Source organism: Anarrhichthys ocellatus, unplaced genomic scaffold, assembly GCF_004355925.1.
Source record: "Anarrhichthys ocellatus isolate YVR2014 unplaced genomic scaffold, GSC_Weel_1.0 scaffold19, whole genome shotgun sequence".
Taxonomy (NCBI): Eukaryota; Metazoa; Chordata; class Actinopteri; order Perciformes; family Anarhichadidae; genus Anarrhichthys; species Anarrhichthys ocellatus.
This window is the reverse complement of record NW_022280049.1, coordinates 2,570,216-2,586,439: the sequence shown is the minus strand read 5'-3', so window position 1 is coordinate 2,586,439 and position 16,224 is coordinate 2,570,216. Positions and strand designations below refer to the sequence as shown.

At 44.3% G+C, this 16,224-nt stretch overlaps 1 protein-coding gene across 3 annotated transcripts in view; it reads right to left on the bottom strand.

The window, feature by feature from the left end:
• The window catches only part of gria3b (glutamate receptor, ionotropic, AMPA 3b), a 75,161-nt gene extending 58,943 nt beyond the window's left edge, over positions 1 to 16,218 (bottom strand). For all 3 annotated transcript variants that reach the window (XM_031858090.1, XM_031858089.1, XM_031858091.1), the window contains exons 1-2: positions 15,967 to 16,218; positions 15,345 to 15,503 (exon numbers count right to left, since the gene is read on the bottom strand). In XM_031858090.1, coding sequence (XP_031713950.1) covers positions 15,345 to 15,503; positions 15,967 to 16,048 — 241 coding nt within the window. In that variant the 5' untranslated portion in view covers positions 16,049 to 16,218. The remainder of the gene's footprint in view (positions 1 to 15,344; positions 15,504 to 15,966) is intronic.
• Positions 16,219 to 16,224: the final 6 nt, after the last annotated feature.

Sequence of the window (16,224 nt, the reverse complement as noted above, 5' to 3'; positions counted from 1 at the left end):
CGTGGAGCTCACCCACGAAGAGATAAGCATCTTCACATACAAAAGACAGCTTTCTAGCTTCCTTTACACCTGCAGTTCATTTTCCTCCTCTCATATTTTCTAGCTGTATTATATTAACCTTTAAATTTTGTAACTGAATAAACTCATATATTAATATATTATGCTGTGGTCATGTAAAGCTGGAACAGAGCATGCATATATTTACCAACAGAGAATGGATGTGTACGTTTTATTGTATCTATCTGGTGTATACAACTGCAGTGTGACACTGCCTTCTCTGCTAGATACATTAGTAAAAGTCACAAAAAAGGGTTACTGGCCAGTAACTTTAATGGCTCGAATTAGTGTGTCTCTACGAAAGAGGGGGCTGCCTGTAATGCTGGCAGACTCGACACAAAGAGGAACATATAAATGTTGTGTTTCTCCACTAGAGAGCAGGGCAACTATTAGAAGAAACATGATCTTATTCCAACATGGCAATCGTATGTGAGAGATTTTTGTCAAGTTTCTTTCTCACGGTTACGATTTTGATCCGCATGCAACGTGAGAAATAACAAGTTTATTTTTCAAAAAGATATATGGAAATGTGTTAATATCAAAACAAGTGGAAGTCGTTTTTTGCTGCTCTTATTTTTAGAATAACACATGAAGAGCAGAGCAGAGCAACTTTAAAATATGACAGGAGTCATTTCCACTAAGCAAAACTGCATGAGTTAAGCATTTATTAGCATGGTGATTGATTTTAATTGAACTCAAGTTAGAATATTTACTTTGGTTTGTGTGAAACTGATCACAGTATCTTCCAAAAGAAAAGAATGTTCACAGAGCTGTATGGTTTCTAGGTACCTAGTCGAATATCCTTTGAGAAGGAATTAATGGAAATTGTATGAAAGTATAAAATTAAAATTTCCTTTTTTTTTAATCCTCTCTGAGCTCATTGCAGAGTGGTGAATCCAACTGAGAAGGACATTATGGAAATCTGTGTGAAAGCGTAAAATTCTCACTCTGGTTAGCATGATTTACATTCTCTTTGAAGCTTCGAGAATTGGGCCTAAAAGGCATCCATAGGGGGACAAAAGTATCCCATGCCATGCTGCACCTGGAAGGCTCATATGCAACCGACAACCCCAGTCAGTCCTGATGAGATGTGAGCGGACGTCTGTTAACAAGAAAGACTGAGATATGAATTATGTGTTATGATTCTGTCCGTCAAATCTTTTCCAAAGTAAGCCATTATAACAGTAATGTAATGTGTTGTAAAATTATTATTATGTATTACAAGTATGAGAATCGTAATACACTATGATCCTTGCAACAACAAAAAAATGTATTGTCAAAGTATTGTCCTCATAAGTCATTATAAAATGCTTCATCATGTGTTGTGATTTTTGTTATAAAGCATTACGGTTATTTATGAGCGTATGTAACTATAATTATACAGTACTATGAGCAGATTATAACACATTTCACATATGTTTAGAGTGCATCATAGACATGAGCCTTATAGAAAGTGTTTTTATAACATTCTGTATACACAGTAAAAATTCAAAGTATTATTGCCGGTCTGTGTTCAAAACCTTTGTTTTTACCACAAATAATTCCCGACACGTTGAAGGTTCGACTGTTGCAAATTACTATGCATAAAATGCCTTGAAGAAGAGAAACTGATCCGGAGACGCTGAGCTCAGGTGTGGCCTACAAGCATGTACTTCTCCATCACTGGAGTTCATCAGCTTTTTCTCTTCCCTCTCATGTTTTTCCTCTGCAGCCCTACGACCAGCAGCCCCTTGTCCTCCCCACCTGCCATCTTGACGATGTAGTCCTGTACTTTTGAGAGTGGCTGGTGAGCAATCCTCAAGGGAGTCGATGACTCTCAACTCGTTCTGACAGATATTTTCACCTTCGAGGTCTGACCCTCCTGCTTTTGTTTGATCACAGAGGGGCTGAGAGCACTCTGCGGGTCAAACAGACCACACATGCCGCCGTATAGCTCCCTTTAATGCATATCAAATGTTCAATATGTTCAAACTCAGTTGGATGATGCAGAAGTCTCACTTTGCCCTCGTCCGCTGCATTTCATTTCCTCGACAGATGCAATTAAGGACCATCTATACGAGCAGATAACAGACCTAAACCCTCGGCCCTCGCTTCACCTCGAGAGCTGTTCTCCGGTATTCCCCGGCCCATCTCGTTGAACACATAACAAGCCCTTCTCCGACAGGCTCTTGCAGTCCACCATTTGCTGCAATGCAGAGGCGAAAGGAGCGCTAGAGGACTTGTCTTATCCTTTCAAAGATGATCACTCCTCTCACCTTCAGGAAGCTGTCACCGCAGCACACAGCTGCTGAACACTGACCCTTTGAGTGTGCCTGTGTGCATTTTTTTTTAAGGAGGATTCAGCAGAGTATGAAACATGGAAGGCTTATGATATTCTGTAATTGGATTTCCAAGAAAGCTGGTGACAAAGTCCCTCACACATCACTAATCCTCCCGATCAGCACTGCGGGCCTAAAGCGCGCTCTTCTTCGAAGATGAATATGAAGGGCAAGGAAGGGAAGAGGATGGAGCATGAAAGCGAGGAAGAACACGGGGACCGTGGACGCAGAGGGGTGTGGATTGCACCTCCGAAGGCGTGCCGACGTGTCTAATCAGCATCTCCGTGCTAGGAGCGAGTCTAGTTAGAGGAAGGGTTCAACTTGTCGGAACCGACACGGCAAACATTCAAACTGTTGCCGTCAGAAGTGGTCAGGGGCTCTGTCTTCACAACAAACAAGGGGAGATTAGCTCTGCTGAATCACAGGAAACAGTTCACTTTTAGGACTCCGTGACAGATGCCTGCAAGACAAGAGGACACACGGAGGACACTCTCAGCCATATCAAAGAGATTAAAGGGATAGTTTAAGACGACGCCCCTGACTGATTGGACTTGACTACGGCGGAGCTCGGCTCGCCTGGATGAAGATGTGTGGAGATATATGTCAGGTATAGACCCGCCTGACTTGTTTGGAATCCAATTGTACACATCAGGAGAAATAACTGGCAGCTGAAACCCTCCCTGGCTCTGTATTTTGGATGATTGAGAAAGAAAAACAAAACAAAAAACAAGAGTAAACTTCGTGGATGTCTGGCAGGCGCATATATTTTCCCGTCACTGTCAAAACGGCGGATTGTTTTTCCTGCCCTACATCAATTCTATCGGTTCTGCAGTCTTGCTTGCTAAACTAGTTTCTGTTTGTTATTCTCTCTTTTCCTAATCTGCAAGACGAGGTGTCTTGAAATGTCTATATTCCGGTTAGGGTGCAAACTGTGTGAGCGTAATGCTTCCTGACTGGTTGTTTCAGTCTTTTAGGGGGACTTCTGATCCGTGTTTCCCCGTGTATAGCTTATGTGCACATGCAAGGCCATGTGTGTGCTGCACAGGGCCACCAAGAGAGGATGACAATCTGCCACTCTCACGAGCTCCACTTCCAGCGCATGTAAACTAAGCCTTTGCCCCACGGTTGTCGCTAATCAAATTACATGTCACATTTCATATCCGATGTCGATGAAACAAACCGAGCCGAGTCACGGAGGCGTTTGTATTGTGAAGCTTGATTATTACCTCTCCCGGATCAGTCTCTCCCAGCGCTTTGTCTTTTTCTGTGGAGAATATTAGAATAAGTCAATGAGGACGGGACATGGGGACCAGTTGTTTAACCTTGAAGACGTCCCTTAAAGACTTCCCTCTCCTTCTCAGCCTCAATCCAGGCTTTGTTAAGTACGTAGAGTCCAGCACCACTTTTCATCTTATTAGTGCCCTTGCTGTGATGACGCTTCATCCCTGAATGATAATGCTGGAGGTGGTGGTGGGGAGAAAGAGCGAGAGATGTAAAAACAGGGAGGGATGACAGTGAGTGAGCTGCAATCCTATATATGTGCCCGGACCCTGGCATATAAACCCTTGAATATGCCCCACTCACCTTACTTTTCTAAAGCAAATTTTCCCACAAAAACCAATAAACATTCTCAGCGAGGGGATTTAGAGCCATTTCATATAGTCGCTTGGAGAGAGAGAGGAGCGCGAGACGTTTTCTCATATTAGATGAAAAGATGGATTCTCCGTGGACCTTTCATTGTCTGGATATGTGCTAGGCACTAACTCCAATAACAAAAAACACAGTCCAACTCGGTGCCTGTGTGATGTCTCGTATGATATGTGTTCGAGTTATAACAAGTCTCAGGTTTAACGGTATCAGTCTAATGACAGCATGATGAAGACACACTGAAATGGACGGGTTCTGCGTGGCAGGCTGATCAAAACCAAAAATGCTTCAAAGTAAATTAACTTCTAAGCTAGAGCGATAAAGTTGCCATAAAATAATGAAAAAAAACATTATTTTTCATTTAACGGTCGCACTAAAATTATATTTACAATGTGTTGATCACACAGGATAATCCACAGGTTAAACTGTCTTCAGTGAAACAGCCAAAGAAATAGTCCCTATAAAAATATTTAAGAGGAAGCCATGGTTTATCACAACTCAGCTTTTAGTTTTCGTAGCTCTGGGCCTTGGTTCAATGGGTTATGGCTGCTTTTGTGTCAGACGATCATAAAGTTGTAAACAAGCCGATAGCTTTGCGGGAGTAGCTACAACTTCTTTTGGAGGAAAAAAACAAAAGGGAGAAGTCCAAAACTAAATTTGTAATAAACCGTTGTTTATTATTAAGAGCATGTTTTCTGGGTTATTCAGACTACAATAAACATCCTATTCATGTCCATCTTATTTGGGTGGCGGCAGGAGGAGGCTCGATACCGCTGGTGGAAAGTGAGAGGGTTCACTGGCACTTAAAGATGGTGTTATACACGTTTTATTCTTTTAATTAAACTTGCATCTTGTGCCAATCCCATTGTTTCCCATAACATGGCTGCTACACACTTCTGCAAACTCCTCTTCATTACACCTAAATATTTCATTGTGTTACAGGGAGTCCTCGGGCTAAAAAGCTTAACTCGGAGACAAACCCCTGAAATTGGGGGTGAAATGTTCACTGACGTTTCACAAACTTTGGCCACTTGAGAGCAATTTCCAAACTTAAGCTTCTTTATGCATAAAAGACCTAAAGTCTATCCCCTTACAGCTCAGGGATGGGACTTGGTAAAGCAGCAGCAGCAGCACTACAATGTGCGAGGGGGAAAAAACACTGCACAAAGTGTTGAGAAGTAAAAAAATAAAATAGACGAGTCTTCTCAGTGCCCTTGGCATACTTAAGAAAGGTATGTTATTCAATATAGCTGCCCATTTCCACAAGACAGAGCAAGGTGCTATTTCACACATATTGTACGCTCCTTTCTAGTAAGTTCATTTTAAAGTGGACATCTTGCTTCCGGCCACTGTCCACTTCACAGACTCCTGTCTGCTGTTGAATGTGTACAGCTCATCTACAGATGCGTAGTTAAAATGCCAGACAGCATATATTCTCACTATAGACGGGCAGGTAGTCAGAGAGAGGAGGGAGAGACGTGCTGTGCTGTGTTTTTCTTACAATCCAGTTTACATCACACACGGGCATACACAAACAAAGTGGTTGGTCACTTCATCTCTCCATCTCCAGCACTGTAGCTCTCTCTCTCTCCTCCACCATTCCCTCCTCTCGTAAACATAGCTAAGCCAGTGAACTCTCCCAAGTCCCTTTTCATCATATTCTAGCACTGTCAGGGCTGCAAAGGCCACCGGCATCTGAGAGAAGCTTTCCATTGAGGCCCTTTGGAATGGATTCACTCCAAACGGCCTTTTCATTCTGCAGCTGCGATGGATTAGCTCTGTCATGGGTCCAGATGGGGGTTTTTGCCTTTCCTGATCAGTACGCCACGCCGGGGGAACATAAATCCACGCCACGGAGATAAAGATGGGAGGAAAAATAAAAGTAAGGGACAGGAATCACGCCGACGGCTACCCAATGGTCAATGATGGAACACTTCAATATTTCATCACACGGTCATGCATGGACACGCAAACACGGACAGTGGCCTAGGAGTAATCGCCCACAGGTTTTATGTATCCATGTGTGAAATGGCAAGAGCCACACAACAGTACTCTCCGAATTAACCATTGGAGGGGGAAACAGAGGAGGGTCATGGTCGAGCGAGCACATCATGTTCACTTAATTCTCACTCATGGGGATAGTGAGCACTAAAGACAGAAGGACCCGCGGTACGACGTGTGTAAAGTAAAGACAACCCTACTAAAAAGTCTTCTTGATCTAAGTTGGGAAAAAGCAAACGGCTTTCACCTCCTTGATGGCCGAGCAGGCGGATGAGTCAAAGCACCTCGGAGCTTCGTACCCGGCGACAACCGAATAATTCCACGCCTGTTACTCGCGGCCAGTTTGACTCTCATTCTACTCTTTACGGCATTCATGTAGATTCGATTAAACTTGTGCGCTCGATGTGAATCAGTGAGCAATCAGGAATGCATTGCCGCTTGTTACGGTGACAACACAGATCAAATTATTTGAGTGGCTTGGGGTTCGCTCCTCGGGCCCGCCAGGAGACATTTCTGCCTCGGTGTCATCCGCAGTTCATTCCAACACATCAACAGATCCTGCTCCGACTTTGCTGAGGTCTTCAATCTGCGACTGCAATCACAGTCGCAGTAATTGACTACAACCTCCCCCCCTTCCCTTGTTTCCAGATGTGTTGGTCTGCATTATGTCACTGCACAAGATGCGTTTAATATTAACCACAGAGGCTAACCATGGCACGGCACGCCTTATTTGCATCTCCGTATCACTGCGAGGAATATGCTAATATCTTCCTTTTTCTTCCTCCTCTCCTTCAGCTTGTATGCTAGAGTGCCCGTACACTAGTTTCACAAGGTTATGATGCTCCAGTGGCCCGGCGACTGTGAACTGTCACAAGCAATCAGTTATGATGGAAGCCCTTGTTTCTGCACAGACATGCAGCTCTGGCAGGGCTCTGCTAGCGACTGCCTCTTTTGAAACGGGCCAGAAACGTGCGGATCGGTCTGCTCAGTCGGCAGACGGAGAGGTGGGAGCTTGAAGCCCCGTCGCACTGTGATCCAATATTTACTAGTTGGGAGAGTACATCGTGACACTCCCTGTTCATGTTTGGTATTCATCACAACACCACCCCGATGTCCTGACATTTTTTTTTGACCGTCTTCAGACCAAAATCATCCTACGCCATACACACACACACACACACACACAGATATGGGAACCGAACAATAAACAGTTGATAACGCCGTCTGAGTGGGCCGACAAGATTAGACAGCACATAGGTGCCAATTAATGCTTTTCTCTGAGCTCCTCCGAAATAATAAAAAGGCTCAAAAGTATTTTCCTTCATAAGCTGTCTGACCTTGGATAGGACAATGCAGTCAGCATCTCCTATTGAACACAACTTCAGAGTTTCTTTTGGACCCAGTGAAGCCAGGCCAATGCAGCAACTTCCGATGAGGCGCGATGCGGATGCGCTATTCCGGCTCAAGTAGGGGATTACTGATTCAGTGATTACGGATATTGTAGGGGAGTCTAGTGAATGGCCAATAGCTAGCTGAGTGTGACTGCAATGGCTGCGGGAACATAGCTGTAATGGGCTTTGTGGGAGAGATTAAATACATATAAAAAGGAGGTATATAGAGATGAGAAAGACAGAGCGAGGGGGAGGGGAGGTGTAAAAGTAAAAGAAATGCTGACTGCAATGTAAGAGATCTTTACAGGAGTTTTTTGAAATGGTCTTCCTTTTCTTCTTCTTTCCTCCATCCCTGCCTGTTCACAACTGGCCCATAAGGGTAAATGACATTTTCCAAATTAAAAAAATGATCTCTGCCACAAACGACGCGCTCCACTCTCCTTGAGAGGTTTTTGCTCATTGAGAAAACAAAAATGGAAAGCAGCCATCACATGGAACTGAGCTGCTGCCAGACATATCCCCGATGCACCTGAGATGAATAGTTCACAATGGCAGCTTGCCCCCGCCCACCCCCCGCCCCCCTGTTCATTTGACTTAAAATGCACCACATGTGCAGGGTTTTTATTTTTCTTATCGTAAACCGTTTTTTTTCTCCCCCTCACACGGAGCAGAGCAGCGAATGTGTCTAATGCACCACTAGGACTGTGTGCGGTCCCTCGTGGTGTGTTTGTCGCTTGCTTCTGGTACGGTCAGCCAGCTCCTCCTGTTCATCACAACGCAGCGCTGATAGCATCTTCAATAAGGGAACACAGACTTGGCCTGTCATTGTTGACTTATAGTTCAGAAAACCACCCTATCATCTGAACAGTGGTGAACAGATGTGCAGAGCAAAGATGGGCTGCCATGTTGCATCGTGTCTGCAGTCAATGCCTTCGTGGGTCTGCCATAAAGCTCACACATGGGTCAGCGGTGCACAAATTCTTATTCTTATACATTCTTGGTTGGTTAATGGTAACATCCAGGTGGTTATTGCTCAGCTGCGGCAATTATTTTTATAGTTCTGGAAATGTTAAAGCTTTACGAGTAATCACGTAACATCCCTGAAACATATAAAGCATTTCTGGCGGTCCCAGAATTACTGTAGTATTCATGTATTATATATCAAACGCATCAGTTACCATGTGAATACAGCAGCATGAACGGAAATTCGATGTTAGCTGCTTGTTTGAAATAACCGCATGCTGCAGGGTTATGATGTTTTTTAGGGTGCCATGACAGTCCATTCATAATCATTTCACCTTAATTCCTCTTCTCGCTCGCAATATATCACATTTGCCCTCGGGGAATTAAGCAGATAGATAAAAGAAAACCACAAGATATCCAAAAGAACCCAACATCCACACAGAACACAAACGACCGATAACTGTCATATACATCTGTGATGTGATTTACTCATCTTCCAAAAATCAGAAAGTCTGGCCCTCCACCAGATTCCTTTTTACATTCCATAGCTGCTGTAGCCCAGTGTTTGTTAAAGATATATGGAGATCTGAAGCCACCACAGCAGCGAGTGAGGAAAGCTGTTGTTTTATCAAACAACATCTGCCAGCGTCATTGATTCCAAGACAAATAGCACTCCGACAGCAACACTTCTCCTCAGGTTGGGTTTAAGAGGATCTTTTGATATTCTGATTAAAAATTCATTGTGTTGAATCTGCCTCGGAGTGTGTTCTACGTTTTCTAGTCTGAATCTCATTACGGCTTCAGCTGTGTGCCTGACTTTAGAATAAATAAATAAATAAATAAAAATACAGAGGAGGGCATCTCATGGCCAGAAAATTAGGTCAAAATAATGTTCCATTTTCGGAGGTTTGGCCTTTTGAGTTCTTCCAGCCATTTATGTGTTTGCTGTATGAAAAAAAAGAAAAGAAGCTTTAACTTCATATGACCACCACACACAGTACCAGTGTTTGTAGTTACGTCGGCAAGACTTGAAGAACATGTAGGTTAAGTTATTGGTATTTCATCAGTGCTAAATTCCAGCAAGACTGCAAAATGCAGAAGCAATTACTGTAGCACTTGTAGTAACAAGACAAATTCAATTTGAAATATTTGATCATAATGTTCCAAAAAAAAGTGATAATAACTCTGCCAGACATTTTTAAGCTTGAGTCAGATGATAACGTGACTGCATCTGACAGAAACTCCACCCCCTCTCTGCCTCATCCTTTTTTCTTTTCTTTTTTTAAAAATCTGAGCCACACTGTCAGTCACCCCCTTCCGCTGACGTCGCGCTCCCCTCTCAGAGGCATTGCTGTTCCCAGAGCACGTAACCTCATCCGGGGCCGTTACTGTGCCACTCATCTGACCGAGGGCCCCGGATCCAGCTCCCTCGGAGAGCGCCTGGCCTGCTGGCCTCCGGATCGCACCATTACATTACACCACGTCTTTCTCTCAGAGACTTTTGCACAGTCATGGTGCTTATCAAACATGCTCGTCTACTCTTCGCATTTCACACAAATCCTAGCCTTTCAAAAACGGTATCTCCTAAAAAAAAAAAAAAAAAAGAGACGCGGGGGGTGAGCCGGCAATATTTTTTACCATGACCTTTACTTTGGATGAATGATGGAGTGTGTCAAGGGAGCTTCAGTACAAAACAGGGAAATTTACTCAGTAAGAAATGTGAAGAGGGAGACAGCTATGTGTCTGTCCACGCATGTGTGACTGCATCCGCCTACAGTGTCTTGTGTGCGTGGTTCTGTGCATATGTGCACACACACACACACACACACACACACACATGCATATGCACACGCCTGTGCGTCCATAAACAAACCTCCATCTGTGCCTCCAACACAGCTGGACTGTGATGGCGTGTCCCGGCACAACCCCCATAGCCCGGAGAACTCTCTCTCTCGCTCACACACACACACACACAGACACACACACACACAATCATACGCTTGTGCACACACATACTCTCTATAAAAGCAACATCTAAAACCTCCTTTATTCAAATTCTTCTTGCTTTCCCTTACTGCAGTCTTCGTGTCTCCCACTACTGCGTTTCACCAACTCTTACCCAGCTCCTCCTACCATGTTTCCCCGGTCACACCTTTCAAGCTGAGTTACAGCCTGCAAGGACAAGAAGTGTAGCGCTACTACAATCACCTGAGGAGCTTCTGTCGACCATAGCCTGTATCTGTCAGGCCGTGTGCTGCAAAAATATGCCTGCCTGTCGCTTTGTTTGCCATCCATTTGCACACACCACCACCGACACCACCACCAACAACTGCACCCAAAAGCTATACACAGAACGATCCACGCAAAGATTTGGTAAGGGCCCTTTCGTTTGTGCTTCGCAACATATGGCATTTGCCACATGTGCTCAGTCGTAGTGCGGGGCCGCCGGTGTAAAGAGACCGTTGGTGTTTCTGGCCCACATGTGCGGAGCTAGCACTCTCCGGGTAGGCGTAAAGGTCAGTGAGAAAAGATGCTTCTAAGAATGAGTTGTGTCGAGACAAAAAAAATAAAATAGGCTTGTGCACTGTTGTGAGTTGATGATAACCCTATTCAACTGAAATGAAATCTAACAGGCTCCACACACTTTCTGATCCTGATACTGGCCTATTGCTCACAGATTATCACCATCGATCGTCCTGCATCACGTGGAATTAAACATCCGCTTAGAATGATGAGAGACACACACATTATGTGCGATAATTCATTTTTTCTGCACACTGCTTAAGGCAGCATGAAGGTCTCCCAACGATAAGTCCGTAAGTCTGTAAGTCCACTGCTATTAACTTGAAGCAGTGTTTAAGGAATAGTTTGACATTTTGGGCGAAACACGCAGCGTTCCTGCCAAGAGACAGAAGAGAAGATTGATACCTCTCTCTATTGACTGTACGGTAAATATGAAGCTACAGCCAGCAGCAGGTTAGCCTGGATTAGCATAAAGACTGGAAACAGGGGGAAACCACTGGCCTGGCTCTAATACACCTACCAGCACCTCTAAAGGTCATGAATTAACATGATATACTTTGTTCATTTAATTAAAAAAACGAAGAGTAAAAACAACAATTTGCTGCTTTACTGGGGTTATACACCGGACTATTTCTTGACTGGGACCAGTAACTTCCTGGTGTCCCAACTGGTTGCCTGGCAGCTAAGAAATAATTTGTACCACTTGTAGAATGGTGTCTTTAAAAACACTTGTGGCTTTTGTATGGATTTAAGAAATGAGATCTAACATGTTAATAAGTGAGCCTTGGCTGTGCTGGCAGATTCTGTCACCTTTCTAGCTACCAGGCTAGCTGTTTCTCCCTGTTCCCAGCCTTTGTGCTAAGCTAGGCTAACAGGAGGCTGGCTCCAGCTTCATATTTACCATGCAGACATGAGAGTGGTATCAATCTCCGAAGTCTACCTCTTGGTAAGAAAGCAAATATGCCCATCTCCTAAAATGTAATACCATTCCTTTAACTGCACCTTGTCTCTAATTACAATAAGATGAATCGCACCTCACAGTCACTCTGCTCTCTCTCTTGTCCCTCCTCTCTCTCGCCTTAAGAAATGACGAAACGCAAATCACAGTGACTCTTGTTTCATCTTATTTCCTCCACACTCTCTGAGCAAAGCGGTCTCGCCTACAGTAGCTAACAGCGGTGGGAGACTGGTGGCTGAACTGTGCTGCCAAAGAAGCATCTGCTACTGCCAGGATTTAAGGACCTGGAGGATTGGATAGAAGAGGGGTAGGCACATGTAAAAAGGCTAGCAGAAGGGACACAGACCATTAGCTTAATGACAGAATGAGGAATGAGGAATGGGGAGATGAGATTCAAAAGCCAAGCATTGCAAAATTTGCCTTTTACAGGAATCAAGGCGAATAATCCAACAAATAGCGTATAAGAGGAGAGACGGGGGGGAGGGGCCTTGATGTTTTATTCGCCTCAGGTAAAGGGAAGATGAAGAAGAAGGAGGGAAAAGGATGGCGGTGTCATTTAGTTGGCTAGCCGTGACTATCAGGAACATTAATGCTGTCGACTCTGCTTTCTTCAAACCGGTAGCCTTTGCTTTGAACTACTCCCGTCTTCTCGGTGAGCGTACCTGACTCCTAGTTTCCGTAGCTATTATGGACCCGGCCCTGGTAATTACACATTTCACAATTTCTGATGTCACTTCAAAGCAACAACAGCGTTGCCACCGAAAGCACACACACCAAGCCTCTGCAATACAAAGCTGAGCCCTAAGGATTACTGAAGCCACACATTGTTTTGCTGCCGGCCACTAATTCAATTAATGGCAAAAGGTTTTAAAACTGACTTGAAAGAAGCGGTTCTGACGCGAGGCTGTGCCTTCATCACACCTAAAGGTTTTCCTTGTTTTGTTTCTAGAAAGAAAAATACAGTCCAGCCCGTTTAATTTGAACCACCGTATGCACGTCCTCTTGTTCCTCTGCCTCTGTGATATTACTTTTTTAAAGGATGTTTGGCACATGGGGAGGAGTGATCTACACGATGAGTCAGAGGAGAGGGCTATGGCGGTATCTGTCCCAGAGTAAAGAGAGAATGCACACTAAAGCAGAACGTCAGCTTCAGGAGGAGGGGAGTCCGGATAAGACCAAACAAAAGCTGTCATTTCAACCACTCTGCAAGGCCTGAGGCAGCCACAACTCACATTGATCAAAGTGATGAAGCTTGCCTCGAAATAGATTTATTCCCCTAACCTCCATAAATGCCATTTTTGTAATAAAAAAATAAAAATAAAAAATAGAGCTTAGTTCAGATTGCACGATCATAAAATAGACGTGTGCTACTGCTGACAAAGTTCTGAGTCAACCACAGGGGGCTATTGATGACAAAGGACATTTTAATGTCCACTAAACAATTGTGACAGCTTGCAGAAGAAACAACAGCGCTGACAAATATAAAATACAGAACTCACCAGAGGCGGAGCCTCGAAGACCTGGAAGTCAGCAGATAAGTGATATCTAATAACCGTCATCTCTATTTTGTTCACTACATCGGTGGAGACAATCTGAGGTGCTTATGGACTGTTGTGAGCTCAGCAGGAGCTTGCGGTTTGAGCGCTCAGCTTGACAAGAGTCTCAGGGCACTACCTGGAAAAAAAGTCTCTGATCAAACATTACACAAATCAGATGTGAAAGAAACCCGTACATCAGACTGTTTTAAGAGCTGTCTTTGCTCGAGTTTGTAGAGGGCTTTCCGTTTGTTAATAATAATTGTTGTGTAATGCAGCAGACTTAAGATTCAACACTGAGAAATTTCAAGCAGCGCAGATTATTTATATGCACATCAAAGCAAAGACGATGCTCTCACCAAACATGACGATGACATTTGACAATCGCTCTCCTATTTTTGCAACAGTAAGTGCTAAATGTCCTTTCAGCATTGGTTACTTTGCGCCATTATTAAAAGCTCACAGTTCTCTCGCATCGGAAGTTCAAGGCAGTCCTGAGACGGAGCTCTTGATGGAGACGCTAAGACGTGGCAGCGAGAAACAAGAAACGGGGCCACGGCTCCCACAGGAGCCCCTTCCTCTCACTAAAGCTCTGTCTGCCCCGGACTTTAATTAGATTCTGATATCAACCCTTTTCCTACTATGCTTCCCTTCCTCTTCAAAATGCGTGAAATTGCACGGCACTATCTATTATTTATTCACTCTCATTTGCTTATTGTTTCTTATGGGTGCCTTCGTTAGGGCCCTTGCAGCTCTGCTGCCTGTGATATGACGCTCTGCTTTATCTCCCTTGCTGCTCAGACCCACCTCCTCTGCAGGTCTGAGCCCAACTCATTTGCTGGCATTGGTTGGGGAGCTATGGATTCTTTTACTGCCCCCCACCCCTACCCCCTCTTTCACCCAATGACAGCACGGTGAGGCGCTATGAGGGCTGGGTGCTAATGAGCTGACTCTGCAATGCTGGGGGAGATGCTCTGTAACACAGGGGGAGTCAGAGGGGCCATTATGACCGTGCCACACAAGGTTTAGAGGGACTCAAACCGCACCAGTCAGACAGAGCCGCGTGTCTTCAGAGTCGGCCATTCGGCCAAACCGAACCCGTCATTTGAAATGACATCACAAAATGGCATTCTTGGCTCTATCTCTTCCCCTTCATGTCCAATTTGTTACCGCAGATTTCAAGAAACTGAAAGCCAATGGGGGTGTTGGGGGAAAAAAAAAGAGGTGATTTGTTGGAATCCGCCACTGCACCAGTTGCATCATGGGCTGGACCATATGCGCATAGCACGCATGGAGAGGGCGTGGAAAAATCATGTGTAATGGATACTTTACCAGTTTAAATCCTTTCCTTTGGAACAGTGGATCACTTATGTGATGAAAAATAAGGATATTTATAAAACAATTGTCAAGTTATAAAATAAACATCCAACTTTGCTCCATAACACATGAGACCTCCTCCAGCACTGAGTCCTTGACACGGGGTTTGTGTAATCGGCTGCATTCTCAAGGCCGGTATGTCTATATGCCGAAGGAACTTATTTTACAATGTGGAATTCATGTATTTGTAATATATCAGCTCTGTACAACTCGAGACAGCCACAAACGCTGTCAACGTGGTTCCCAACCACATTCTGTCTGTAAAATGTTGTGTAAAAGTAAATTTCTAAAAAGAAAAAAGGATGTATGCATTTTGTGATAAATCCCATCATAACAAATGACTATGGGAAGAACACTGTGTACATCAGACAAATCTGTATTTGTAAATTCCCACTGGGACGTTATTTGAGAGAGTGAAGTGAGGCGAACTGGACTGCCTCCCCTGGATTGAGATGCCTCTATAAGCTCCATATGGATGAGTTCGACATAAATGATTCTGCTCGCTCCGCTGTGGACATAAGTGTGTGTGTGTGTGGGGGGGCTGGACATGACGGAAATAGAAGCACACACTTACACGCATGGGTGACTGCAAAGCTGTTGGACGACTCGAGGTTGTCCACATTGTAGTTGAGGTGGAAAGGCTTCTCCGTGGTGTTTTGGTTGGTGTTGTAGAGTTGGACAGCGAACCTGAACGCGCTGTGCTCCTGCACCGTGGACCGCATGAACAGTCCCCCTTAAAGAGAGATGAAAACCAAGATCACACAATGGCATCTTTTTAAGACTCGTGTCAGTGTTACACCTCATTTCATTTAGTGAATAACTCCATCCGCCCCACTGCAACGGAGAAGGAGGCTGACTCGTATTAGAAAGAATAACTATATCGTGCATTTTTTATTTTTTTTGACCAGTGCGCCTGTCTGCAACTCTTCAAATCCCGTCTTCCTCCTCCTTAATATCATTATATCTTTCAGCCAACGATTACAATGACACAGACAACACTACGGGAGGCTTTCATCTGTAGTTTTACAGAATCAGCGGTTTTAACATCGCAGCATACGTGAAATCAAGTTAGTCTCTATCATTGCGCAGAGCTCCGCGCTCCGTGCACGTCTCTCCGGAATCAAACTGCAACCTTTTGTCCACACAAAACCCCACAGTCTGCAGCCTTTTCATTTAAACACACAAAAGACACTTACCGATATTTATCTGATTGGGAAATCCTGCACACGATCTGTCACAGAACCACAGTAGCAACAACAAAACCACTCGCTGTGCCATTTTTTTTTTCTCCGAACCGATCTGTTCAACTCCTCAAAAGGGTCTGTCTGAGCAAATTCATATGTTCTGGATGGGAGCCGGGCGCGATGGAAATCCAGTGGAAAGATGATGGTCGCTCACAGTGCACCAATTAGGTTCATTGAGGTGCAGCCCAGCTGCAGAGCATTTTTTTTTTT